The following is a 27953-nucleotide window of genomic DNA, read 5'->3' as shown; positions in this document are numbered from 1 at the left end:
CCATTCCCATCCCCTTGGCGACATATCAGGCGCGTACAGTCCCGCCATACGACGGAGGGTGCCCAAGGTCATCCACTATCGTACAAGATGAGCAACATCCAAAAGAGCATAAGAGAAGAAAAAAGGACAAAGACGTGAGTGTCAAGAAATCGTGTAAACGGGCAAAAAACATCATCGAAACCTCAACTAGTCGGACGACGAAACAGCGCCGTCAATGCCCCAGTATGGCTCCGCGTTGAAGGACCAGGCCTCCTCCTTCTTCCAGGGGTCGTTGAAGGCAGAGAAGAGAATAAGGTCCTCCATGTGGTCGGCAAAGGCCTCCTCTATGGCCGAAATGGCCAGCTTCTGCTCGGCCAGACCGGGGACAGCCAGTCCGTTGGCTTTACCCTTGACGGGCCAGCCACTCTCGCAGACGACGATCCTCTGGTCCTTGGGCAGCTTGGCCTTGAGGTTGTCGATGGTCTTGGAGAGCCAGACGCCAGCCTCGTCTGCAGAGATGGTAGGGTCGAAGAAGGCGTGGGCGTTGATAGCGCAGTAGTCACTCTCAGCGCAGAGCTCAGGGTTCGCACCGGCAGCAACAAAAGTATCGACAGTGACAACAGGGCCTTCGTATCCGGCGGCACGGAGGATCTGGCGGGCCTGCTTAACGGCACCGAGGACCTTCTCCGGGCTAGCCTCACCCTTGTTGACGAGCTCGTTTCCAACGCTGATGGTGCTAACTATGGACCAGTCGCCGTCGACGCCGTCAATGATCTTCTGAGCCTCCTCCTGAACAGAGTCGAGGTCCCAGATGCCGAGGAACACCTTCATGTTGTTCTCCTTGGCGCAAGAGTAGACGACGGGCACCTGGTCACAGTCGGTGCCGTAGATACGGATGAGCGAGTAGGAACCTCCAAGACGGTCGATATCATTCTTGACCTGATCCTTGGTCTTGCACTGATGATCGCGACGGTAGGGGGCGTACGAGATGCCAGGGAGGCCGGAGCTGCCGTTCTTGGGGCCGGATGGGAGACTGGGAGGAGTATAACCGCCGCCGTTTTCGGTGCCAGTGGGAGTAGACGTGGCACGAGCGATGGTCTGGGTATAGGTAGCAGCGGTGGTAAGAGTAATGGTGGTGATGCTAGAGCATGGTCAGTATCTTGGCGACATGTCCAGCCTCAACAGGAGAACCTACACGTCTGGCTCCTCAATATGGAAACCTAAAGTTATTATCAGCCTTGCTCCAGCACTCTAGCTCTTCCATAAACTTACCAACGGGTAGCGCAGCAACAGTAGCCGCAAAGGCCACGGCCGCAGTAAAGAACCGTCCCAGAACCATTATTCCCAAGATGTAGGTCGTATGTTAATGGATGTAGGTAGGTGTACAGTAGTCAAAATAAAGAGTGAACAGGCTACAAAAAGAGGCCCAAAGAAACGACAGTGAACGAGAGAAAAGGACAATAGAAAGAGTGAGTGTAATGAAGACGGGAGTGAATAACCCGCTATCCAAGAACGAACGAAGGAAGGAGAAAGAGAATGACAAGAGAGCAAAAAGAGAGAAAGCTCTGTAGGAAGTGGACAATAAAGATGAAATATTTCAAGGTAAAAAGCGAATGAATGAGTATGAAGAAGAGGAAGAGAAGAGAAAAAAATAATGCAAGGGGGGAAGAGGTGGTTCTTAGGTGCGAGGTAAGGGAGGAAGGGAGGGCACGTGTCGGGCAAGACTCCAGCTCAACTCCAGGCTGAGTCGACTTGGCTTGACTGTCGCGGTACAAGATGGGGGATGCGCTTGTCAACAAAGCATTTCTTCTATTTTTCGAGCCTCAGCTTCATCTTCTTATATATAAACTTTCTTTTCCATCTCTCCTTGGCCCAGAATCATCGAGTTCCAATCCCTTCCGCACGCAGTCTAATAACCTCATTCGCCCCTCCCCAAGCACCATCATCACCTTTTCATCCGGAAGCAAAAAGGCCCAGATCATCAGACGAAGAGGACAAGATCATATCTTGCGTAACCGTACGCGCCTGGAATGGAACGCCTCTTTTGTTGTCACCGAGTGCAGCCCAAGCCTTGCAATCTCCCCCAGGAATGCACAATCTGAGACCTAACAGATGTCAGCTGAGGGTCTCAACCCAACCCGCATAACGAGCAATCTTTCTTCTTCCGTCTCCCCTTACTTGATCCGATTTCTTTTTCTGCAGGACACAACAAACCTGGTTTGTGCCAAGCTGCCGGGCTGCAGATGTTGAGAAGTGAGTGTGGACAAGAGATGCTTGGCAAGGGAGAGTCACGACTAGAGCTGCAAGGTACAGTGAGAACTGAATCGCTCACTCAACTACCAAGGATGGACCCATTGTATGATGTAACATTTTGACAGTGATGTGCCAAGTCTTCTGCAATTACCCTATTGTTTCCCAACGCTTGGAGACGACGATGTTCGATAGCATACATCCCTGCGTTTGTAGTTGCGCGGCCAAGTTCCCATCACGCAGCCTCTATAAAATTCTTACCTAAACTTAGAAGAAGAAAGAAGAGAATAAGAGGAAGATACATAAAGAAAAGTCTAAGAATAAATAAAAATAAGCCACGATATTAAGGTAAGTGTTTTTCCACAAGCCCGGCAAAACCGATGAGAGGCTGAACGCCTCCCGTCACCTAACATACCAGACATGTAGGCAAGATGGTCGTTGTGCGACGGCTCAAGGCCGATGAGGCCATTATTTTCAGGCTATGATTGATTGTGCACTCACAGTTCACTGACAGAGAAGCCTATTGGTGGCCTGTTTGCTAATCCAGAGGAACTCAGAGCTGCGAACGCCGAGATGTGGGTGAGACGCAAGCTCCCAAGAAGTGGCGCGAGAGGGCGAGAGATGGAGATTTGCCCAAGTATCTGAAGTCAAAGAGAGACGACAGACGAGAGACGCCTGCGTCCAGAAAGGCACCTGGACGCACAGCGCACAGCCGACAAGCGAGTCAGAGAGCGTACCGTGAAAGAAGCCACAACTCACTGTAGCCGCACTGAGAAGGCATCCATATTGGCACACAAATACATGCATTCAAAGCTGAATTAGTGCGCCCGAGATTAGGGAAACTCGAGATCAAGTGCCTGATGTGTAACAAAGTCAAACCCTTTACCGCCATTTTCGAGCCATCAGACATCATCCCCTGAAATCAAGTTCGAGGGGGAAGTTCTATTGCCAACCATGCGATCAATACCTCCGTTTCAAGTCGACTGATCTATAGTAACGGTGATGGCCTTTGCAGCGTTCTCCCCAATCAAGGCAAACGTTAGAACATAACCCCTTACCTAAATAACATAGGCTACTTTATTTACTCTTAGACTCTTACTTATGCATCTGCTTCCTATTCACTTCTTTCTTCTTCTAACTTTAGGTAAGAGGCTTGAAGAGACTGAGCAAAGGGTCTTTTGCCCTCTCCCGCCACCTTTTTGGAGCCTCTCGACGTCGGCGTTCGTAGCTCTGAGTTCCTCTGGCCTGCTTGCCATCATAGCCTGAACAGAATGATCTTGTTGGTCTTCCAGAGTTCTGACGTTTGACTTGATCGGGAGAACGCTGCTTGTCGACTTGAAGCGGAAGTATTGACCGCATGGTTTGCAACGGAATCGCCCTCTTGAAGGTGACTTGAGGGGATGGCCATCTCCATGCTTAATCTTCTGAAAATGGTCGTACAGGCTTTGGCGCTGAACATACTGCTTCTGGCACACATGGCATTGATTGAATGCCCTCTTTGAGCCCGCCATAGCCAAACCAACGTTGCGCTTATGCTTTTCGCCACGACGATGCTTCTTCAAGACCATGGCTGTGCCAAAATTCCCGTTGCACGGCTTGCATATATGCCATCGTTCCTTCACAGCATGCTTCCTGGCCAGCCGGCCCCGAGTTGTGCGTCAGGGTTGCGCTCCAGGAGCCGTCTCTCATCCCTCTTGAGCTTTTGGTATGCCTCTAGATGTCGTTCTTTGGTCCTCTCATGCCACTTCATCGGAACTTGCGTCTCACGCGCATCTCTGCAGCAAAAGGGAGTTCTTCAGCAGTGCCGAGGAGGCCACCAGTGGGCTTTTCCGTCAGAGAGCTGTGCGTCCATAAACCATCATAGGATAAACTCTCCGTTGGCCATGGGCAGACGTCTGGCTTGTCTACATGCCTTGGATGACGGAGGCGTCAAACCTCTCATCAGTTTTGCCGGGCTTGTGGGAAATCGCAGGGGGGTTCAGATCGTGTGGGAGGGCTTCACCCGTCATAACAACTGGCTCATCGCTAATCAGCAGGAATTAACTACCACAGACAAGAAGACACACATAGGCGTGCCCCTTGATGTCCGTCTTTTGGCGGTCGTTTTATATCCGGATAACCCTCTTCTCGATGCGTTCTATCTAACCCCGAGTGATAGCCCAGAGCCTTTCGTTCAGAGCGATATCCCCACGTCGCGAACGAGGTTCGAAGAAGGAATGAAGGGAAAGTGATGATCACCGCGTGAGAAAAATGAAGAAGAAAAGGATGAAAAATGAAGTCCTGGAGAAAGAGAGAATCGATACCTGAGGAACTGAGAAAATAAATCCTTATGATGATATCCCGTAATCCTAAGTCTTAGGACGAGGCATGATATTAAAAGTGTTCTCATGCAAATCAAACTCTTCCTCCTCTTCTTTTCTTCTTTACCTCTCGGAATTTCTTTCTGATCTTTGCCAACAGCCCAGGCCCTTCACTCAAATCGCAATCACAACCACAACGCCTCACCCATACCCACATACATCATCCACGAAGCCCCTATTCAACAACAGTTCCACTCACAACATTCATCATACCTTCCCCTGCGTTCAGACCCGACATCCTCAAGCTGCTAGGCTGGGAGAACTGGGACCCGCTGAGAGATGAGGCCATGGCGAACCTCGCCAGAAAAAGGCGAATCTGGGCTGAAAACGTTGGGGCTCGCGCGGCGAGTCTTGAGCGGGAGATCCCGCCTCCCATCTCCAACGTGAGCATGTCTGCTTCCCTCGTGACTCGGGCTCGTGCTGATTATAGATTCAGGGGGCCATCAACGCGCGCGGCGATGACAACAACGCCGAGTCCCGCCACTGGGGCCAAGAAGATCTCGGCCTTAGAGCACTGTACGGCGACCAGGACGACGTGGATGAGGCACGTAGCTCGGACTCCGCCGAGGGTTCTGACTCCTCTGTGGATGATTCAGATGAGGAGCTTTCCGTCAAGGACTCAGATGACAGCAACGACGAGGGCAGCGATGAAGAGGATTCTGAGGATGATGGTGATAACAACGACGATGAGGGCGATGAGGATGAAGACGACTCCAGTGAGGAAGATGATGGGGGTGACAAGAAGACACAGCTCCGGAAGTAGTGGTTGGCTTGATGGACATCTAGCTTGGGCACAGGTGGTGGACAGGATTCAGGGGCGATATGGAAGGCGACAAATACCTGGTCTGATTGGCTTTACTACATGCCTCATATTTGGAGCAGACATCACAGCCAATACAATGAAAAGTATTCGACTTACGTGGATGGTCCACGAGCGAGGAATGAGGAGCTAAGTGCGTGAATGGCCGTTTCGGTGTTCTGGGACAGAAAACAAGAAAGGACACGGAGGAACAATGAAGTCACAAATACTCTGAGCCAACACCAGGCAAACTCTACTAATAAATAGGATGGATATGGGAGAGGATGTCCATCGGCGTATACAGAAATCATCCTAACTGTTAGTCAGTTAAACAGTAAGAATCGTGAGGAGGTTCCAACTCTTATCACAGCACATCCTCATCAGCTCATCCAATACACCAAGGCCAACGTACAACATCATATTCATTCAATGCCGCCTCACAAGGCCGCATCTATTAATCATTACTTTCTCGCATGGCTTCCAGCCACTAGATACACATGAACCCATAGTCCCGTCTTTTGTCTATATACAAGCCGCCCAGCCACCCTCCCTTGCAGGGTCTGGCTCAGCTTGGTGCGTCCATCAGCGTAACCCAAAGAATTGCCAATCACTTTCTAGGTGTGCAACATCCCTCTAAAGCGTCGTGATATGATTCATTGCTTTCGAGTCTAGGCAGCCTTGTTGCTGGTCTTGCGGGTCATAACCTTGGTGATGGCATGTCGGATCGTCACACCAGCCTTCTCAATGTCCTTCTTGGACAGCGCCGACGTGATGCAGATTCTCAGGGCGGGTTGGGCATACCACACACCGTCCTTGGGCTTGATGGCATGCGAGAATGGCTGAGTCTTGGTCCTCGTAATCATGACACCGTTGGCGAGGGACTGCATCTCAATTAGTCTGCATTCATCATATTGCGCAGAAACAAAGGAACTTACCTCTTCCACGCAGTCCAGCAGGATGCGCTCCTGATCCTCAAGCTCCAGCTTGCGGGCAGCCACAACCTCGGGTTTAAGGGTAACAAGCATGACAGGGTTCTCGGGGGAACTGTTGCAGACAACCCAGTCGCTCCGGGGGTCCAGCTGCGCCTTCATGGCCTTGATGTTCTCACGGCACTGGGTCAGGATATCAGGGTTGGACTGGAGCAGGTTCAGCGTCTCACTGGCGGTGACGGCCAGCATGGCAGGGAGGGCAGCGGAGAAGGTGTAAGAAGAAGAGGTGATGCGCTGATGCTCAACGACATCCTTGGGGCCGGCACAGAAACCACCACCAGCGCAGAGAGGACCAGCGAGAGAGCCGATAATCATGTCAACCTGCTGGGGATCCACGTTCTGGTCCTCAGTGATACCACGGCCAGTGCGTCCCAGAACACCAAAGGACCAGGTCTCGTCGAGAATGACACGGAACTTGTGCTTCTCCTTGAGCTCAACCAGACGAGGCAGATCGATAGAGTCACCAGAAAGCTCAAACAGACCCTCGGTAACAACAAAGCGGCGGGTGAGCTTCTTAGCCTTGGCCTGCTCCTTAACAACAGCCTGCATGACACGCTCCAGATCATCCATGTCGTTGTGCTCGTACCAGCGGATGTTGCTTCGCGACGACTCCAGGCCCTTGCGGATGGAAAAGTTGACGTTGCGGTCAGCGATGATGACGTCGCCGCGCTTGCAGAAGGAAGGGATGACACTTGAGATGGTGCTGAAAGCCTGGGCGTAGACGATGCAGCCCTCGGTGCCCAGGTAGGCAGCGATGTCGGCCTCGGTCTTCATGTGGACGTCCTGGGTGCCGTAGAACTGGGGGGGTCCGCAGGGGCCGACTCCGTATGTGCGCAGGACCTGAATGGCCTTCTCCTTGATCTGATCGTTGGCGTTGAAGTTGTAGAAGTTGTACGAGGCGAGGTTGGTCACGGTTCGGCCGTTGGAGAGCTTAGACTTGGGACCCGTAGGACTGTATGTACGTATTAGCATCGAGTACTGCCTCATGACAACCGATAGGAGGTGATGCTCACCCAACGAGAACAGGAAGTCGTTCGCTCTCAGCTACCTCGAAAGACGTCTGCTCAGCGACAAGAGGCTCAGGAGTCCACTCATCAATCAACTCCTCAATTTCCTACTGCACATTAGCAAGCAGCCCCTATATCGTGTCTCGCATCTTTCTTACATCCTCCCTGAGCTTGACAAAGTTCTCCTTGCGCGTCGAGTAGGAAGGCGACAGGAGGTAGCGGATAAAGTAGAGCAGCAGCACCAGCTCGATGGCGGATCGTACGGGGTCGTTCTGGTAGCTCGACTGGATGTAGCGGGTGAGGACGGCAGAGCCGGGCACCTTGTGGAAGTAGACGAGGGCCTTGTCGACGTTCTCGCTGACGCGGGCCTGGAGGGCGTCGAGTTCCATGGCTGCGAATGCCTTGCTGGATGATTGAGGAAGCTATGTGTCGGTCGATGCAGGGCGATGTAAAGGGAGAGTCGTATCTTCTTCAATTTCAGCGTCGTCGAGATGCCCTTTTCACGTGCGTGGTTGGAAAGTCGAGGTTCGCATTCGAGCGTCGACGATTGATTCTGGCGGTGATGGCTCGACTGTTGCATGGGATTTCCAGGGGCCTCCCGCTAAAAGCCCGTCGGGGGCGTCATTGGCTGCACTGATTGGCCACTGACATCAATGTCGGCTCGCCCATTAAACAGGGGTCGCTCAGGCCGACGCTGCCTCGCTAAGAAAATTGGGGGGCATTTCTGCTGCAAATTGCAAGCGTTTCCAGGTTGAAGATCATCAAGAGCATGAGATACCTAGTATGCTCCAGGCTTCAGTGAACCGACGGCCCAGTCGTTGGTGGATTCAGCACTGCGCGAAGATACAACCTTCATGAGCAATGGAGGCCACCTAATTACGGAGTACACAGCAGCTAGTATGCGACGAACGACGTGCACGAGGCAAAATGCCTTCTCCTTTATGATGATATTAGCATAAATATATCAAGGACTATCATAAAGTTGGGTAATATTCTAATGATTTTCTATCAATTATACGATGGCCTCTCTCATGAATTAGGATAGGCTAAGGGAGAGAAGTAGGTAGCGATCCTCAGTGGACGATGTATGCAGTTAAGAGCATCAGTCACTGGCCAGATCACTGAATGATAGCCCAAACAAGACGACGAGGATGGGCTTCGCTTGCGCTGTTACCAACTTGGAGGCCTTCGACTTGAAACAATGATAACAGGGATCCAATGTTCCGGATGCCCCGGGAATTAAAGGCCACCCCTGACGTTGGCTTCATCATCGCTCACAGACCACACATGCATCACTCACGGCAAGAAACATTGTTCAACATTATTTGCATTTGCGTCTAAAAATTGCCATGTGTTTTTCCTTTCATAGTACACATTAGAATGAGGTAAAAAATGCGCCTTCCCTCCAAAAAGATCTCTCAGCCCAGTTCAGCCAGCGAAAGCCTGGTCTGATTCGTCTCTCCTCATCCTCTGTCTGTCTATAAACTTGATCATGTGCAGGACCAAAAGGAGATAACGAAAACATGAATCCCTTGCAATTTCTTTAACTTTCGAAAAACAACAACAGTAGAACCGACGAAAAGACTTTGGATGCGCCCATGAATGCATGCAACTTGCTGACAGCCACGCAATCGTGGACCTTGTCCAAAAGCAGACTCTTGTCTTTTCAAAGGTCGGGTGGTGGGCTCTGTTGCCCCCTTATTCCACCTCTTAAAACAGCTTGATCTTGGCCGTGACCGAGGCTTGGGCACCAGTCGTCTTGGACTTGCCAGCTCCAGTGTAGCCCGCCATTCCAGTACCAGTCTGCGACGTACTGTTGGTGTTGTCGTGCTTGAGATCGGTGGGCTGCACCAGGTTGAAGCCGAGGCCGTTCAGTGATGACGAGATAGCATCTCCCACGTACTTGCCGGCAACCACGGGTCCGACAATGAGCGCGATGAACACGATCAGCAGAGTGAAGTAGAGGATGGCATATCGGATCACGCGTCTGCGACGAAGCTTGGACTGCTTCATCGAGTAGATAGGGGGTCGAATTTGACGACTGTTGCAACTGTTAGTTTATACCCAAGTGAGCCATGCGATGGAAACTTACCTGGGACGAAGCCAGAACAGCATCATAGAGTGCAGCATGTCGACCTTGGGAATCAAGATGACAGGAGCCATGAAGAAGAGGAGCCAGTGGCCCAGAATAAAGTCGGCTGAGAACATGGACAACTCGGTAATCTTGCAAAGGAATTCTCGGGCAGGCTGAGACATGCTGTGCCATCCCATTGAGTACCACTTTCCGGTCCAGAAGGCGATGTTGGAAGTGTCCGACTTGAACTCACGAGTCAGAGCCAAGGACACGATAAGCTTGACAAAGAATCGCTGAATCGCGGTCGCGGCGATCATTCCAGCCATTGTTCGCGAAAAGTTGAAGCCCTCAAGAACAAACATGCCCAGGAAGGAGATGAGGAGGAAGATGACCGAGGTGGCATGCGCAATACCGGCAAGGACACTGCCAAACTTCTTGCAGCACATACTAAGCACCGGTCCCATACAGCAGGCCATGCCGAACATAGCAGCAAGAACACCTGCGTTGACACCAATGGGGGCGAACGAGATGATGAGCAGTCGAATGAGCGAGTCGGTCGGTTGGATCTTGGTCTTGACATTATCGGGCTGGATTCTCGCCACAACACCAGTCTGGGCGTTGATGAACAGATAAGGAAGAATTGTCACAACAGCCAGCATCAGAGGCGAAAAGATCTCGCTGAAGAAGATGTTAGCAAGCGGAGCTCGGGGGACGTCAGCTGACATCTTGGCTGAGGGATCGCCCAGAGTCTTGCGCTTGTAACCCGTAATGCGAGTTCGCGAGAGTCGGCAGTACGAGATCCAGGACGAGGCATGACTTCGCGAGTTACCACGTGAAAGCCAGCGAAGGTAGTCTCGGTAGTCGATGAAGAAATCGTTCCAGGCAAACTGATGGGGGTTGTACAGGAAAGGCGAGATGGTCAGGGCCAGCAGAGTGAGCCAGAAGTAGATGAGAACACCCTTCCAAACCGTGAGGGTCGCAAAGAGAAGCATCATGAGAAGTCGAGCTCCAAAGTAGATGGCGGGGCCTGCGAATCGAGAGTACAGGACACCAAAGGGAATTCGAGCTGTGGCAAAACCACGACCGGTACCAATGTATCGCGCACCACCAAACGAAACGTTCTGCTGCACAGAGTTCGCGTAGATCTGACAGACGAAAACTTCGAACATGAGAGAGAGCGACGAGAACTGCTTGGTGAGACGGAGAGCAGCGCGCCAGGCACCACGTTCCATGCACTCCTGGACGATAAGCGGGATGAACGAGAGAATCAGGACGAAGAGAATCGAGACAACGCAGCGGTAGATCCAGTCCGTGAGCGCATCAGTGTTGGCACAACCAGTGGGGAAGAGAGGGTCGGTGATAGGCACGTCTCGGTTGTAGTTGCAAGGAATGGTCTCGTGGCGGAGGGCTCCCAGGTTGACAAGAGTAATCATGAACATCTGAACCGAGAACATAATGAACATGTTGTTGAGATGGAAACCGGGATGGGCGTAGTAGAAGGAGAGGAAACGATCCAGAGGAAGCTGAGTGCCGAGGTAATAGTACTCGCGAGACAAGAACTGCTCACCCATACCCGTGCCGATCTTGGTTGTGAAGTTGAGGACGGAACCGAAACCCAAATCACGACCCTTACCACACTGGAAGTACTCGCATTGCTTGATACGTCCTCCGCGGAGAAGGGCAGTCATACCGGCGTAAATATCCTCGTTCAGATGCAGACCCTTCTGAGCCTTTGACACACCACCACGCGTCGTCATGAAGACACCGTTGAGGAAATCGGGATGTCCGTAATGCAGCTTGCCACCAATCTGAGCCATAGTTCGAGCAAAGAGGGTACCGAATGTCTGTTCCTTTCCGGCGGCAATGTCACCAAGAATACCAATGTTCTCTGAGAAAATGTACTCGCGAGCACCAAGGATAGCAACGGGAGATCGAACTTCGTTCTTGACACCAGGGGTATAGGGAGAAACATTGTCGGTCTTCATCTCCTCGAACTCGGCAAGAACGCTGCGAATCTTGAGACACTCCTCGAGATAGTTGTCCTGGTTGGCGTCGATAAGCTGGATGTACTCTCCACGGTAGAAGATGATGGAGTGGTTCTGGTTGTCGGACTTTCCGTCACCGAGAATGGGGTTACCAGAGAGCTGAACACGGAACTTGGGTCGACGCATGCCGTTCTCCATGATCTCAGAGTGACCATCGACCAGAACGGAGTAGAGCTTGGGCTCCTCGCCTTCGGCGGTAGGGGCCTCCTCGTCCAGGTAAGCAATCTGAAGGTCAGGATAAGCGCGGAGAAGGAATTCGGCGTTCTCCATTTCCTCCTTCTTAAACTTTGAGTAGCGCTGCATCGAGACGACAATCTTAAACTTGCGACGGGCCATGCGCTCGAGCTCGCGCTCGAGCTTATCCGTGTTGCCTCCGAACATCTGAACAACCTCGGGGTTCTCAACGCGGTAGAGAAGCTTGATGGCACGGCTATAGTTCATGAAACCAGAGATGGTACGGTACAGAGTCTGGAAGCGAAGGGAGGCCCAGATACGGGTGCGGAGAGTGTACTCAGGGGCCGAGGACTTGAAACCAATGCAGTAAAAGGGAAGGTCATCGATCTTGCTCTTGGCTGTGTCCTTCTCGCCCTTGTCGTTCTCGTCACCGTTGTACTGCGAGGTTTCATCGGCAAGAATCTTGGTGTCCTTGACGAAGCAGTCCCACTCGTGAGGGTGAAGCTGCTTGAGGTACTCGAGAAGGGTGACACGAGAGTAGGGCTCGTCCTCACGAATAATCTCACGGAGCGACAGGAGAATCTTCTCGCTGTAGTGGGGAATCATGACAGTGAAGGTCGGCATGTTGTCAACTGGAACGGGCTCTGGCATGGGGGTGGACAGAGACTGGGCGAAGAAGGAAATTCGGCGCTCGGCTTCGCTGTAGCTGGGGAAGAACTCGGTCTTGAAGGAGTGATCTTCCTGCGACACGAAGAAGGTGGGAGCACGGAGAGTTCGCTTGCCCTCCTGCTCCGAAGGAACCTGGTGGTAGAGCAGCTTCTGAACGTGGTCGATGGCCAAGAGATGCTCGCGGTACATGGAGATGACAATAGCGTTCCAGATCTGCGAGATGAGAACCTTCGGCTTGTACTTGATCTCCATGTCGGTTGTGGCGAGGACCTTGGAGTAAATACGCTTGGGCAGGCGAGAGAAGATGTTTCTCCAGGGAGTCCAGATAGAAGAACCGATGTAGAAAGATCGGGCAACCGACATGAGCGTGTTGAGCAACACATACCACAGATAGGTATCGAGGAAGAAGAAGATGACATCGGTGAAAGCCATGAGAGCCAAGACAATGGTGGGATGCCACTTGCAAAGTTCTCCCTTCAATAGCAGGTTGTCGCCCAGGCAGCTGTCGACGTTCATGATAGCCAGGTATCGGACAGGATCACGGAAAGACAGAATCAGATAAGTGTACGAGACACCCATCTTGATACCGAAGACGACAGCCCACAAACCGTATGACATGGCCATGTCATTTCCCTTCAACACAGGCCAGCTGGCAGTGAAAGTCTGACTAGCGACATAGCGACGAGACTTCGTGCTCATGTAGCTGCCGAACAGTCCACCAAGAGGCATGATGGAGAAGAAGATGAACGTGATGATGGCGATGATGAAGTGGACAATACCAATAATTTTGAGGATACTCTCCTTGAGCATGCTCGAGAACCCAAACACAACAACACCAGGAGCGACGTTCAGGATGAAGACCAGGAGGATGAAGAAGAATCGCTTCATCAAGTGCTGAGCACCAGCCCAGCGTCGAGGAACGTAGGCCCATTCAGCAATAGTCGCGATAAGCTGGATGAGAGACGCAATAGCACCACCGAAACCAACAATGGAGAATGCCTTGCTTGTCGGTGGAGACTGGTTGACTTGCTGCTCATAGTTCTTGACGAGAAGAGTAGGGGCGTTGTGGGAAGTGTAGAACCAGAACATGGTCAGGTGAATGATCCAGATACGGTTGAAGTTGACGATCAAATGGAACCAAGAGCGAGACTCCTTGTACGTCTTGAAGAAGCACTTCTTCCAGTTGACGTCCTTCAGTTTCATGTATCGCTCGGCGGGGGGCACATCGATCAGCTTGCTCTTATCCTGCAGGACGAGGCGGTTAATACCCTCGGGATACCAGAAGAGCTGATTGCAGTCATCATAACCGATGATGTTCTTGTGGTCGCGCTCGCGACGAACATAAACGCCATCGAGAATCTCGTAACCCTGGTCTCGGAGGTACTGGTACAGGGGAGTGATAACGTTGTTAAGATAGGTGAACTCCTCAACCGGTTCAACGAGAGCCTGGCACGCAGGCGAGTTCAGGTAATCGTCGGCGCACTTGAAAATGAAGCATAGACACTCAGGCATGAATCGAACTTGGTTGGCCTCACCCCAGCATAGCAGGTACAGGGCGATCTGGCGGACACGGTCGTGCTGAGACATGCGGTTCATGCGAGTCTTCCAGCGATACTCGGCAGCCTCGAGGCTGTCGTCGCCCTCCAGGTCCTGCAGGGTCTCGGCCTCGTTGGCAGCGGGTTCCTTCTTCTTCTTCTTGCCCTTGCGCTTCAGATTGAGCCCCTTGGCGTTGGCGAAGCCAACAGCATCATCAAGATCAAGGTGAGCAGCAAAGTACCACTTGCGGTAGTTGGCATTGTCACCACCAATGTAATCGGCGTGGAGCGAAAGAAGAGCCTGGTTGGGGGTCATGCGGGAGGCTCGCGAGTCGAGGAGAATCATGAAGTGGTCGTACATATTACGCATGCTGTCCCTCTGGAAACCGAATTTGGAGGTCAGGTCGAGAAAGATGTCCTCCACTTCTTCCTTGGACAACGGGATCTGAGCGTCAGAGGTCCAGGCGGGATAGGGCTCTCGGGAGCGTTGACCAGCAGGAAGGACATTTCCATAATCCATTCCATAGTTGGGAGTAGAGGCGCCGGAAGAACGGTTGCCACCATAGGAGATTTGCGACGAAGGAGGTCGGTAGCCACGTTGGCCGTCGCTATAACCGTTATAATTCTCATCGCCTCGACCATAGTAATCCATCTCAGCAGCGCGGGCCATGTCGGATCTCATGGTAAAGTCACTAAAGGTCTCGGAATCCTCCTCGGAGCCATGGCGGCCACCCTGGCCGTTGTAGCCCCGGTCGTAGTCCTGGTCGTAATATCCGCCCTGGCCTTGGCCTTGGCCATGGCCATTGCCATTGCCATAGTAGTCGTCCTGGTACTGATCGTGGCCATCGTAGTAGCCTCCGTCTTGGTGGTACGGGTTGTTGGGATCGGCATTGTAGTAGCCACTGCAGAACCGTTAGCAAGAACTGCAAACTCAATTCGACCAAAAAGCGGCAGACTTACGATTCATCATAGTAGCCCTCATTGCGACCGTGGTTGTCGTAACCCTGGTCATAATACTGATCGTCTTGGTAGTAGGAGTCAGTGTTTCCACCTTGCTGATTCCCTCCCTGAGGCTGACGGCCGTAGCCATCGTCATACTGGTCGTGGTGACCACCGCCTGGGTATCCCGACATGTTGATTGAATTGTTTTATCTGCAGGGCGCGAAATGAGCACGTTAGCATTGTCGAGAAATTGAGGTGCAAGCCATGCGCGAAAATAGGCAGAAGAAACCAGGAGCCAGAGGCAACCGGAGGCTCATGAGGGCAGATGATGTATGGGAGACGCAGGCACAAGGTGCAACCGCAAGCACAATCGACCACGCAAAACTCACCTCGAGGTACACATGGGGATAACGAGCGAGGTAACTGAGAAACCAGATCGGATGAGGAAGCAACGAGCGTGGCCGGCACAGCAAGACGTTGGATGCAGAGATGTTGTCAAAGGCCGAACGGGCAGTGGTTGTGGCAGGCAGTGCCAAGCGATGGTATGTAGTGTCTCGAATCGAAGGGGGTTGGACCGATCACGTCGCAGCTGGAAAGCGAGCGTGAAGCACCGATTCGAGGAAGAGGGGGGCGTCGTCGCGAAACGGCGAGACTAGGAAAAAAGAGCTGAAGAAGCCGTAAAAAGAGTGTCGGCGATGCTAAATGCAAGAACAGCAAAGGAGAAGTTGAGCGAGGGTGGTTTTTGGTGGTTTGACCTTTGAGCAAGCACGGGGAGGGAGGGAAACGCTGCTTGTCTCGGCGCCGGGTTATCCAGGGCGAGTTTCGGGGCGTGACAAATGTGGGGGCGTGTACGCAAGGAACAGGGGGCGCAGGAGATTGACCTGGGCAGGATACGGATAGAGCGACTGCCTTCCGGGGATAAGTGGTGTTAGGGGCCGTAGTACTGAGGACTTGCGCTGGGTCAGGACGTGAGTTATCGCAGCGAATCCAGGGAAATGTATTGGTTAAAGCTGTGATATTCTTGTTAAATCATCAGGCGAAATATTAGCAGAGGACATGCTCAAATTAACTCGGATCAAGGCTCAGAATCAGGTAAAATTGAGTAATTCGAGGACGATAACCGAGGTGTCGTCGTTGAGTTTCAGCGGGCTTGCCGCAAAGCTTAGCGGGCGTCACTCACTGTAGCAGGCGTTATCGCAAACCAGCAAAGTACCAGATACCACCCCATCGACCAGCTCCTCTAACACTGCCGGCCTCTCTTTGGCCTCCCTCCCTTCAATCAATCAATCAATCCATTGCTGCTGCTCCCTCCCTCTTTCTCCGCTTGTCCTCCCCCTCGTTTCTTCGCACTCCCCCATTCGCTGCTTGTCTCTTGTTGTTGTTGTTTCTCCCCGCGTGTGCTGGGGGAACCAAAAGCATTCCATCCTGATCCCGTCTCTCACTCCTCCTTCTTTTCAATCTTCCCTCCCTCCATCATCGATGCGTTGTCCAAACAGTGGATCGCCCGGCTGGTTTCCAGGTTGTCAGCTCCTCGTTCCTTGCTTTCCCATCCCCCCATCCATCCCATCTCTGGATCCCAGAGGCCCATCGCCCCTAAACGCGCCCGCCAGTCGCAGCGCAAGCCAGGGGCGTCGACCGGGGGTGCCAGGGGATACGAGCTTCGATTGGTCAGCGGGAGACTGAGAGCCAGTTTTTAGGGGGTTGGTTGGTCATTTTTAGAGGCGGACACTGCGGGTTCTTCGGGGGCATGGTGCTTGGTGTGCGAGTCCCGCCAGTACTTGGTGGCTACATCATCTGCTCTCAACTGGCCCTTGTCCTGCTGAAATCTTGCACTGAAATGGCTGAGGCAGGACTCCACAGAGTGAGATAGGGCCTCCGGAACCTTCGTGCTTCAAGTATACCTCGAGTACCGTTCAGAAATGGCCAGCCACGCGTCATCATTGGAGCGGAGCGTGCTTCCTTTGCTGGAGCCTCTGGAAGCCTCCACTGGGGCAAAGACGCCCCTGAACGGCGCATCCGGCTTGTGAAGACAATTTCTGTCTTTCTCGTTGACAGAGCTGCAGGTGTTTGCGAGTGAGCAAGCTCAATTCAATGACAAGCTTCTGCAATTGTCGTCAGGGGCTGGCCTTGGTGTGGTGCACGAGACTGACGCGAGGGTTACAGATGAGCAGCCATAAACCGGTTCGATATTCAAACCTGCTTGGTTTTGAACCATATCAGGGCACAGGGCATGCTTGTATGCACGGAGCTATCATCGGCGTGTGTCTGGTGTAGGTTACAAGCAAGACGTTGAATTACACGTGTGTTTCGAGGCCCTGCAGTGCAGCACAGGCTGCTGGCTCCCGTTTTCACGGCTACGGCCACATCCGCGAAGCTTCCGGGGTGTGCTGTGCTTTTTTGCCAACTCCGCCGACTCCGTGAAATTGAATGATGACCTTGTCCTTGCCCTCTGGCGATATGTATGTACCCCTGAGGTATTCCGTGTGGTGGTGGTGGTGGAGAACTCGCGAACTCGCAAACTCAGCATCATGCCCCTTTCATCGCTCTAAGAAAAAAAAAAAAAAACGGGAACCTGGGTCCTTGGACTGGGTTTCTCCAGTCTTAGGAATTACAGATGCCCAGACTTATAGCAGTTGTTTCAGCCTTGAGATGAAATCTCGATTGTTGAGGGGTTGGCGTTTGTTCAAAAGAAGATGGCTGGATGAGAAGGATGGGCTCCATCATGCAGGAACACGAACTTGCATTCTGCATCGCCACGCTCGTGAGACCAAGAGAGACGACAGACGACAGACGAGGCAGAGGCAGAATAAGGAAACATGCCTATGCAAGGAAGCAGAGAGGAAAATGCGGTGATGCTGGACAAGGATCCAAAGCGAAGCCACCCGCTGCTGTCTCTCCCCTCGGCCAGTTCCATCACGAAATTGGGCTGCATTTTGGCTTGCACCTTTCCCTCCCGCCATCATCAGCACAATTACAGCCGATGACGACGCTCGACGCGGCCTTCTCAATGCGCCTCTGTTAGTTTCTCGACAGGGCTACGTGGGTACATAACGTTACCCCCTGGTCATTTTTTACACACGATCCCACAGCGATTCTCGATCCCAAATTCCAACTCGGCAGAGAGGCCGACGCTGGGCTCTTTCAATTTTTTTATTACTCTCAACGGGTCTAACGTTATCTATTGAGTTTTGGTTCGTCCAACCTCCCCAGTCCCAATCTGGCCATGCTGTGATCTCGTATCCACAACGCTAGAAGGCCATGCTTTTTTGATAAGTTCGGCATCTCGAGTCGAGTCGAGCTTCAATGTCCCGCAGCGTGTCAAATAGGCCTGGCGTTCCGCCACCCGTTTACTAGCAACGGACGGGGCTTGTTGGGTCAGACTTGTTCGGTTCGCGCGGGAACTGGGGTCGAGGATGAAGAAGAGTGATGACAAGATTGCTTCAAATTCGACGGTCAGAGAGGAGGAGCTGGAGAGAGGATATGGAGACCTCAGCAGAAATCCTCTGTCCCACAGCGGCACCAGCACACTCTCTTGCTTGCCTGCCTGTACCTCGCAAGTACCAGCAGAGATCGAGCGATGGTCGATCACCAGTCGGGGGACCGGTCTCTCTTGTTGGCTGAACTGATGTGGCCGTTGACTAGGTCTGCGGGTCCTCCAAAAGTGGTCACCTCCTTTTCCCCTGTTCCCACTCGCTTCAAAGGTCCGAAGGATGGAGACGCGGGCTGGCGCGCGGCCAGGCCACGGCAGCGAATGTCTTTGGTTAGCCTTGCCTTGCATACTTCGGCTCATTTTCGAGACCCATGGCCGCAATGTCTCGAGCGAGCCCTGTGTGGATGAGCTTGGTAATCTTCTACGTCATGGATTGCGATCCGTCTGTTGGCTGTGCGTGCCTATCCGTGAAATCTGAGACGTTTCGAAATAGTTGAACACAAAGGCGAGTATCTGTGGGTGCCGTATGCGTGGCCTCAAGATCATCCCATTGCACACGTTGGCTATTCAGGAGGATCTTTCGGCATCCATGAAGTTTCGGGCAGTTCTACTTCTGGCAAAAGATAGTGGTCAAGCTTACCAACAACAAATGCGTCTGCCGGTTCTTGGGGTCATATATCTGTAACCAGCCCTAAATACTCGTAAAGTATAGGAGAGAAGCACATAGCCGGCACACTAACTTGCCTACTTGATGGTGATTCACTGGACTGGCTGCCTGCCTTGATTCACAGCATTTGACGCTAACCTACTGCTCATCTATATCCCTTGTCATCAGAAATATTGAGTTCTACATAACCTATACTTGACTTAGGATATTCCTCCCATGCTCTATGATTGCTCTTGTATGATAAATAGGTAGAGAGACTGATGAGTATTTGTCAAGGATAGTCTCGCTGGTATGGAACCCAGTTCTTGGATCAAACATTCGCTCCTCGGGAGGAACTCCTCAAAACAATAAGACGTTCTATTGCTTTCATATCAAAGTCGATTTTGGCTTCGTAAAACCCCTTGCAAAACATGCCTGCTCACGGCGAGACATCAATTATTGCCCTCTCTTGGCTAGCGAGAGGCTTTGACTCTCCACAAGCCTTGGCCTCGTGTTCGAGAATCACGAGCCAACCTAGTTGCTTGGTAATGAAGTGCTCAGGGGTAGCACTTTCAGTCTATTAATAGACGAGGCATGCTTAGTTGAGATACATTTATTGCCATTCCCGTCGCGAATTGGTAGCCTGTACAAAACCCTTTCCCTGGTGTGGTGCATCATTCATTCCAGTTCAAATCACGTGACTTCGTGATACAGCATTCCTGTTCGGGACAGTTGCTCTGACAACGCATATCCGCTGTCTAGTGGATGCTTCACACCAACCATGTAGATCACGTAACAATTCAAGTTTCTTCTCCAACCTACACAGTTTTCCAAGTCCATGCCAGGCTAGATCCTCGTCTCTAGGCCACCACGTGCTTATTTCAGCATTGTCTAACCAGAAGTGTTATCTACATGCCAGAGACGATCCCAGCCTTTACACAGCCGCTGTCGTAGCAAGCTGAAAGCTTCAGCTTTTCTCACTCCCGATCTTGTTCTTCACCCCCACTACTACCATGGCTCGGCTTGCCGATATTTGCCTCTCCAGCGATGACGACCTTCCCGATCTGAAGACTCTGATTCGGAAGCAAGGTACCAGAGCAACCAGAACAGCATCTAACCCCACGAGCGTATCTACCAAACCTGCCGCCTCAAAACCCACAGCCAAGTCTGAAACTCGTCGAGTACGCCGTCTTGGAGAACCCAGCAAGACCGCAGGCAACCCACTCTTTCAACGATGGAATTCGGAGGAACATGAGAACTCTCAAGAGGGTAGGTCAAGAGGACCGGACCGGGCATCACGAAAGACAACACCAAGCGAGTCAATTTCGCCTCCGCCTGAGACCGGTTCTGCCTCAGACTCTGAATCTGAAGATGACCTGCCCCGCGCCCATGTTCAACGGCCGAGGAGACGGCAACCAACCATTGAGGATTCCGATGAGGACAGCGACTCCCAGGAAGAGACAGAGACGTTGCTCACGAGGGTACGGCGACTTCGGAACACCAAGGCAGGCGTGGTGACAGCGTCAAGTCAGGAAACCGAGAAGCGAGTACCCAGGGCCAGGCCGGAAAGCAAGTCGAAGGCGTTGATGTTTGCAAGGGAGATTGAGAGTGGGACGGACACCGAGGTGAACCGGGAAGAGAGCGAGGCTGAGGATCCAAGCGTATATCAAACCGCAGGCGAAGACTCTTCTGACTCTGACTCTGAGCTGGACTGGTTGAACGATTCCCCCGATCAACCAGCTCGGACGAAACCTGTGAGATCGGTCAAGGTCCGACCTCAGAGAGCAGCCGGCGCAAAGGATAATGCTTCCCTGATAAGAAATGCCCCTTCTCTGAAGCCCAAGGCCAGGACAAGTCAGAATACCACGAAGGAGACAGCATTGAGCAAGGAGGTTGCTCAATCTCGGAAGACGAGCCAAAGCAAGCAACGAGGGGATTCACAAGACACGACAACGGCATCAGACCTCGCCGATACTCTATCCAAACTTCGACTTCAGCTACAGGACTTTTCCGATGAGGAGGGCAAATCGTCAAAGAGGGATCAGTTCACCACGCCTCCAAGCACACCACCGAAAACCTCGAAGCCCAAGGGGCTCATGTCTCCGAGCAAGAAGATTCAGATCCCCAAGACTCCTCACAGGCCCAGCATGGACGCCTTTTGGAATCAAGATGTAGTCAACGAGTGGAATGACCATCACTCACCACGAAAACTCATGCTTCCGCCGGTAACGAAGAGCCCAAGCAAAGCGAGCCCAAAGAAGGAGCCCAAGAAGGAGACCAAGAAGGCTTTTGCCGCAAGAAAGCATGTTCTGGCTGAGAGCTTCCTCGCCGAACTCGATCGTGAAATCACTCAGGGCGAGATTGCAATACTGGCCGAGTCTACAGGCGGTGTCAAGCTTGTTTGGACAAAGACACTCAACACTACAGCTGGCCGTGCTAGTTGGCGTCGCGAGACGATCCGCACAACACGCAAGACGGATGGTGCTCAGCTCTCAGTGACGTACAGGCACCATGCGTCGATTGAACTGGCTGAGAAGGTGATTGACGACGAGCATCGACTGCTGAACGTGATGGCACACGAGTTCTGCCATCTGGCCAACTTCATGATCAGCGGTATCACCACGAATCCTCATGGCCGCGAGTTCAAGGCGTGGGCGGCAAGGTGCTCAGCCAAATTTGGAGACCGCGGCATCGAGGTTACAACCAAGCACAGCTACGACATCGACTTCAAGTACGTGTGGGAGTGCTCGGCTTGCGGGACAGAATTCAAGAGACACTCCAAGAGCATCGATCCACAACGACATCGATGCGGCAGCTGCAAGGGCCTACTAAAGCAGACGAAGCCGACGCCGAGGGGTGGAGGTGCCGCCGGAGGTCCGAGCAAGTATCAGATCTTTGTCAGGGAGCAGATGGCGGTGGTCAGGGAGGAGAACCCCGGGAGTCCGCAGAAGGTGGTGATGAAGCTCATTGCGGAGAAGTGGGCGAAGCAAGGGGGTGGTAAGGCGGGGAGCAAAGGGGGTAATAAGGGCATGGATGGTGTTCTTGAGAAGATGGTTGATTTGACCATTGAGGAAAAGTAATAGAGGGCATACAGGCTTGAGATACCCAGGCAGTTTGGCATATTGTATGAGTTCAACGTATTGCTTAAATGCAATGACTTGATTAGACCTGAATAATGATGAAAACTATATGAATTATTACACCTGTATCTGTATCCTTCACTCAACGATGCTTTGGCCGGTGGTTTCGTTTTTCCTTTACCTGTGTGATATACCCTGCATCACGCTTCACTGTCATGACATCGCATCGACTAATGAGCAATAGGCATGATACACAAGAGTCATATCGGCCATCAAGACCCCGAAAGAAAAGTATATTCATGGCTAGCTAAGCCAGCATCTTGCCCATACAGACATCCATCGATTTATCTGATCCGTCGAAAGTTAAAAGATGTCATCAGTCGTGATAGTCATCCCAGGATATCCAACACTTCCCACCTCATCCCATTCCCAACCGTCTATTCCACAATTTGCAATTTCCAACCATATTTAAGACTCGCCAAACAGACCCCAATCCTTGATCTTGAATGTCGACCAGATGCGGGCCGAGTACTCGACGGCGTCGCCAATGAGCTTGCCCTGGCGGCCGAGCTCCAGGTCGACCTCGTCCTCGTCGTACTCGCCCTTGATGTGGGGCACGTTGATGGTGATGAGGATGTCCGTCTTTTGCTTCTCGAGTCGCAGGAGCGTCAGGATGATGGCGGTAAAGTCGGGAGCCGAGGTGGTATCGCGGGACTGGTTGACATGGGGGGTCTGTGTCGAGATGAGGGTATAGGCGGGAGTGCCTTCTCTGGAAGGGAAGTTAGCAAGCCACGACTCTTGAAGTTTGCACAGGATGAAGGGGAGTCATACTCGAGCCTCGAGAACTCAGTCTCGGCCGTGTTCCAGATCTTGACGGTGTTGATGTCGGAGCCGACCATGTCCTCCAAATGCGTCGTCATGGCACGGCCATCAACCTCGGGACCAGAGCCAGAGCTACCAACGCGCTCAGTGATGTCGAAGATGATGCTAGTGAAGCCATCCTGGTCGATCCAGACCTCCTGGTTGTCGGGGACCTGTCGCAGTTTGCTAAGAAACATTAGCATCAGACGCGGACTTGGGCGCAAAGGTGAGCGAGCACGAACCTGACGTCGGCAAAGTTGGAGGGCAGATCGACAACGATTGCGCCACCAAAGAGAGGCGTGCTGATGAATTCGGGCATTTTGTGAGAGTGTAGAGACAGCCTTGTCTTGTAGAGGTTATTCGCTTCTGTCGCAAAGTCGAAGTTGTAAAGAGTATCTCGTGGATCAGGCACCAGAGGCGACAGAAGAGATCTAAACAGGTGAGGGCAAAAAGAGGTCACGCGCGAAGGGGGAATCCTCGTATTTTCGAGCCAAGCTTTTGGAGAAATGAGGTGGCAGGAGGCGATTATAAGGTAACAAAATGGAAGCCTGAAAGTGGGCGACGAGGAGAGCGATGGATCATGGATGGCTCGGCTCGGGGAAGCACAGCATCCTGCAAGTCAAGTCAAGCTCAGGCTCGGGTTTGGAGGGGCTCAGGTGGGATGTGACCCCGCCACATGATGACGTACGAAAAGCCTCACTTTTGGTGTGGCAGCCACATGGCATGACTGAATGCCGACCGTTAAAGACATCGAAAAGAACGATTGAAATGCATTTTAAAAATACAAAAAAGGGTCAGCAAGACTCCCTCCAATTAGTACTATCATTTTCCATCATCAAAAATGCAAAAAGCAAAAATTCGAATCTGGAGATTCCAGACGAATGTTTCCAAAGATTGTTTGAATGGAGTCTGTTGGGCCATTCCACGGTCACATCTGGTAAAAGGCAAGAGGTGAGTTCGATGGAAGGTCCCACTCCGAAAGGATATTCTGCTAATTTGACTTATAAACCTCTGTCGCATGCCCCACTCACCAATCAGCAGACCACGAGCAACCCCTCTGATAGTGCACCTATGTCAGCATCTGTTAACCGACTCACTCAGTGCATAACGTACTTGAAGCTTCTCCCTTCTCTCGTGACACTTCTTTCTCTCAACTTTCTCGCCGTTCAATCAATTTCTATTATACAAAATGGCCTCCGCCGCCGGTTGCATCTTCTGCCGCATCATCAAGGGTAAGAAGAATTGGAGAGTCGGAGAGTCAAGCCGAGAGAGTGTGGATGCGGGGAGCTGTTGAGGGGAGAGTACGTTGAGGGTGTCCATCATCTATCTATCTTTCTCGTCACCATCACCACCGTTCCAATCCCTCGACTAACCGTCGTCTCTCAATTACAGGTGAAATCCCTTGCTTCAAGCTCTTTGAGAGCGACAAGACCCTCGCTTTCCTCGACATTGGCCCCCTCAGTAAGGGTCATGCTGTATGATCGACGCCCAACCTCGCTTGAGCCGACTGACACCCTGTAGCTCGTCATCCCCAAGTACCACGGCGAGAAGCTGGCCGACATTCCCGATGATCACCTCTCTGAGGTCCTGGTAAGCTTAATTGTTCTCCTGCGGCGATAGAATGAGGCGCTGATGGGCACAAACAGCCCACCCTGAAGAAGATTGTCAACGCAACCGGTGCCACCGACTACAACATCCTTCAGAACAACGGCGCGATCGCCCACCAGGAGGTCAAGCATGTAAGTCTACCCTATCCATATTCTCCTATGCTTTCAAATGCTGATGGTCACTTCAGGTTCACTTCCACATGGTAACACGAATCCCGTACCCCCATCCCTCGGATCCCACTACTAACATGTATCTAGATCCCCAAGCCCAACGAGAAGGAGGGCCTCGGCGTCGGGTGGCCTACCCAGTCACCCGACATGGACGCGCTCAAGGCGTACTACGAGGAGGTCAAGTCCAGGATTTGAGCCGGCAATGCTACGCAACGTAAAGGCAACGCATCTTGATGATAGCTGTGGCCTTTAAAAGTGTTTCACGGCAAGGGTCTCTGGTTTCATTATCCAGCTGCTAGGTAGAACCAGATATCACGGCCTAAATACAATAACGATCACCAAGTTCGTTCTTATCACCTCACTGTCTTCGTATCTCACTGGCATCTCGCTTTCTTCAGGAAGCAGGATTCAAGGCACCGACTTAGCTCTTTGACGAATACTTGGGTATTCGTCATAACAAATGCCGCAACAAAGAACCACAAGTGGATACCTAATTGGAGAGGACGCTATGAAGTTTCGGCGTGGAAATGAAGTGATTTCAGATGGGCTCTTCATCGGGAGATATCATATTCACTCATTGAGCCTCATTGTGATACCAAATAGCTGGGTTTCACAATCCGCACAGTAATTAATCGTAACCTGATACCCGATAATGTTATTATTATGCATCATGCTCTATAACCCTAAAGTAATAGGTCAAACCCAACTGGGGTTGGGCCGAGAGTGATCAGCCAAGAGCTGATTGAGAAATCGTGTGCCGGGGAGACGCCCTTTGTTTTTTTCTAACCATCCCTCGCATCTAGTCTACATCGTCAGCGGCCGTAGCAGCAGAAGTGCCGGCCGCCGGGGGAACAGGTGAGTACCAGTTGGCCTTGCCGCTCTGGATAGAACCCTGTCTGTCGTAGAGCGTCCTCGCCCGGATGTAGGGGTCCAAGACCCAGTATCCCTCCCTCAGCGACTTGGAGACCCTCTCGCGCTCCGCCTTGATCTCGGCGCTCTTCTCACCGTCTGGGTAGCGGATCCATTCCCGGGTTGCGTGCTCAAACTGCTTGACCTGCTCGGCGCGCTCGGCGAGCAGGCGGTCCCGGGTCTCGGTGTCCTTCATCTTGTCGTTCTCGCCGGCGGCGGGCTCGATGTACTTGTACTCCCAGTCCTCGTCGCCGTCGAGCTCCTTGATAAGGTGGTCTGGGGCGATGAACTCCTCGAGCTCGGCGCGGTTGTTGGTGAAGTGAACCTTGGCCGCAACGACAGGGTCCAACCATCCACGAATAACCTTCCAGATGCCTTGTATCTTGTTAGTTGCAATTCGGTGCTGATAAACTCTGGTTCACATACCTTGGAACAGCCAGGGGGCGCGGTGCACCAGGACAGCACCAAGAGACTCGGGGTAGTTGGCCTCGAAACACTTGATCATGAACTTGACAGGGGCGTAGTCCATGTTAGCCATGGAGAAGCCCGTCATGTCAAAGATGACACACTAAGGTGGCCATTAGCATCATAAATATCAATATTCCGGAGGGTTCACTTACAGCAGTATCAACTGGAGGCTCAAGAACCATACGGGCAGTCTCAATGATATAGACTGTGTACCTCTCCAGACTTGGCTCGCACTCCGCACCAATCTTGTGAAGGCGAACCCTGACAACGCAAATAGGCCGGCCATTCTTGTCGGTGCCATGCAAGAAACTCTTGCCCATTCGGAGCTGTGCCATGACGTCGGCACTCACCTGCTTGGTAGGGGAATCGGCATTCTTCTCATCCTCAATGGCAAGGGCATCACCGTTCTTCATGATGTCGTCATCCACACGCATGTCGTTGTGTCTCCAGTGCATGGTCGACACCAACATCACCAGAGCCTTCTCCACGTCCCATTTTCGTGCGCGAAGGAAGCGCAGGACGAGAGCGTCAGGGTGGTCATGCTTCACCATGCTCCAGATGGTGTGGTGGATGGACTCAGGGGTCTCGTTGGCCAGGGTGTCGTAGAAGTGCTTCGTCTGGCCATATTTGTCCTCCTCGACGGAAGTCTCTGTGGGAGTTGAATTGCCAGACTTGCCCTTTCGGAAGACGCCAAATCGCTTCTTCTTCTCGCCACCCGCATTGTTAGCCTCCTCAGGTTCCTTGGGGGAGAGAAGATCAGCGCCAGTGCTGTCGTCATCGGCCACACCGGTGAGCTGGAAGATGGCAGCCCATAGCTTGCGAAGCTTCTCCTCTTGCTCAGGAGTCAAGTTTCCCGGTCGACCGGGGGGGACTTGGAGAGACATGATTTCAATGTCTTTATCGAATTCTTGGGAATATGGGTTGCTGGTAGAGCCTGTCGTGGACCACACCGATGCAATAAGAACAGCTGCAAGTACAGCCGCAGCTACAACAGCTGAGGAAAGAGAACTTGCTTCAAGTGGGCGCCTGATTGAACCTGAGGTTGATCTGCTAGAGGGAGTCGTATAAGACCTCTGAAGGGTGAGAGTAGAGGTTGCGCCAGCAATGCGGATACGCGCAGAGTAGTTGAGACTTGTTGCGACAGGTGGGGCAAGAAGTGAGGCCTTGCTTGGGTTTTCGTATCTCGTAGCTGAGACTCTCCTGAATGATGCAGGGGTTGTGTATGATCTGGCCAGTGGAGGCCTCGCAAAACTGGGGGATGAGAGCGCCTGAGAAGGGCGTAGGAACTGTTGACAGGAGCTGAGACGGCAGCTATTTGAATACAAGATCCGTCTCAGTTGAGGCCTCATAGGTAAGATGTCGCTGATAGGGCTGTCCAAGACTTGCGAGCGCGTAATGCAACGCCGCAAAAAGGTTCTTGAAAGATGTGTCGTCGTTGACCGGCGCGGGAAACCCCTGTGATCAGCTCCACCTATCGTCCAGAGCTCGCGGTTTCAGCAGCAGGACAGTTCCCCTAGGAGGCTCGAGGGGAAAGGCCAGAGCAAGGCTATATAAATAAGCACGAGCAGTGAGATGAGATGGTGCGAGCGCAAGGGGAGGGAAAAAAGGCTGCTGCTCTTTTTGCTGAGAGGGTGCGTGCGGGACTTGAGAGACACCGGCCCCCGCGGAGTTTACGGGTTACGTATTGGATGTGTGTTTCTGTTAGTGCCCGGAGTACCCGGACACGCGGTTCAAGGCAAGACATGCACACGACGAGCTTAACTCGTGAGGATATTGGATGAGTACTTTGATATTTGATCTGGAATTGAATAAAACTTTACATAATGGCTCATCTGATTTTCATTCATTCTATTGTTGCGTTTAGAAGAGGCTACTCTCTTTGCCTCTAATATGTATCACAGCACAGCTATCTAGGCTGGGCTTCATACGCGTATCTGTCCGAATAGATGACACGAGGA

At 52.3% G+C, this 27953-nt stretch overlaps 8 protein-coding genes across 8 annotated transcripts; 3 read left to right on the top strand and 5 right to left on the bottom strand.

The window, feature by feature from the left end:
• Positions 1-186: 186 nt before the first annotated feature.
• LRP88_10596 (glycoside hydrolase superfamily) lies at positions 187-1327 on the bottom strand (the record flags this gene model as incomplete). Its single annotated transcript, XM_083247052.1, has 3 exons — positions 187-993; positions 1177-1199; positions 1252-1327. The coding sequence occupies 3 exons, from the start codon at positions 1325-1327 to the stop codon at positions 187-189; spliced, it is 906 nt and encodes a 301-aa protein (XP_083098165.1).
• A 3507-nt stretch (positions 1328-4834) lies between these two features.
• On the top strand, positions 4835-5352 carry LRP88_10595 (uncharacterized protein; the record flags this gene model as incomplete). Its single annotated transcript, XM_083247051.1, has 2 exons — positions 4835-4972; positions 5026-5352. 2 exons carry the CDS (start codon positions 4835-4837, stop codon positions 5350-5352), a joined length of 465 nt encoding a protein of 154 aa, XP_083098164.1.
• Positions 5353-6056: 704 nt separating this feature from the next.
• Positions 6057-7773, bottom strand: LRP88_10594 (serine C-palmitoyltransferase LCB1; the record flags this gene model as incomplete). Its single annotated transcript, XM_083247050.1, has 4 exons — positions 6057-6269; positions 6324-7329; positions 7391-7491; positions 7543-7773. 4 exons carry the CDS (start codon positions 7771-7773, stop codon positions 6057-6059), a joined length of 1551 nt encoding a protein of 516 aa, XP_083098163.1.
• A 1321-nt stretch (positions 7774-9094) lies between these two features.
• LRP88_10593 (1,3-beta-glucan synthase) lies at positions 9095-15014 on the bottom strand (the record flags this gene model as incomplete). The annotated part of the gene is made up of 3 exons (XM_083247049.1): positions 9095-9425; positions 9477-14783; positions 14842-15014. 3 exons carry the CDS (start codon positions 15012-15014, stop codon positions 9095-9097), a joined length of 5811 nt encoding a protein of 1936 aa, XP_083098162.1.
• A 4898-nt stretch (positions 15015-19912) lies between these two features.
• On the top strand, positions 19913-21979 carry LRP88_10592 (SprT-like family-domain-containing protein; the record flags this gene model as incomplete). Its single annotated transcript, XM_083247048.1, has 1 exon — positions 19913-21979. One exon carries the CDS (start codon positions 19913-19915, stop codon positions 21977-21979), a length of 2067 nt encoding a protein of 688 aa, XP_083098161.1.
• Positions 21980-22447: 468 nt separating this feature from the next.
• LRP88_10591 (Ran GTPase-binding protein MOG1) lies at positions 22448-23159 on the bottom strand (the record flags this gene model as incomplete). Its single annotated transcript, XM_083247047.1, has 3 exons — positions 22448-22748; positions 22811-23026; positions 23083-23159. 3 exons carry the CDS (start codon positions 23157-23159, stop codon positions 22448-22450), a joined length of 594 nt encoding a protein of 197 aa, XP_083098160.1.
• An 870-nt stretch (positions 23160-24029) lies between these two features.
• Positions 24030-24813, top strand: LRP88_10590 (adenosine 5'-monophosphoramidase; the record flags this gene model as incomplete). The annotated part of the gene is made up of 6 exons (XM_083247046.1): positions 24030-24072; positions 24233-24315; positions 24377-24430; positions 24487-24579; positions 24636-24650; positions 24706-24813. The coding sequence occupies 6 exons, from the start codon at positions 24030-24032 to the stop codon at positions 24811-24813; spliced, it is 396 nt and encodes a 131-aa protein (XP_083098159.1).
• A 604-nt stretch (positions 24814-25417) lies between these two features.
• Positions 25418-27344, bottom strand: LRP88_10589 (CRAL-TRIO domain-containing protein; the record flags this gene model as incomplete). Its single annotated transcript, XM_083247045.1, has 3 exons — positions 25418-25902; positions 25954-26095; positions 26148-27344. 3 exons carry the CDS (start codon positions 27342-27344, stop codon positions 25418-25420), a joined length of 1824 nt encoding a protein of 607 aa, XP_083098158.1.
• Positions 27345-27953: the final 609 nt, after the last annotated feature.

The sequence above is a fragment of the Fusarium phalaenopsidis genome, assembly GCF_050370095.1.
Source record: "Fusarium phalaenopsidis strain FUZ10S chromosome Unknown contig_32304, whole genome shotgun sequence".
NCBI lineage: Eukaryota > Fungi > Ascomycota > Sordariomycetes > Hypocreales > Nectriaceae > Fusarium > Fusarium phalaenopsidis.
Note: the sequence above shows the minus strand (reverse complement) of the source record. Positions and strands in the feature narration are given on the sequence as shown.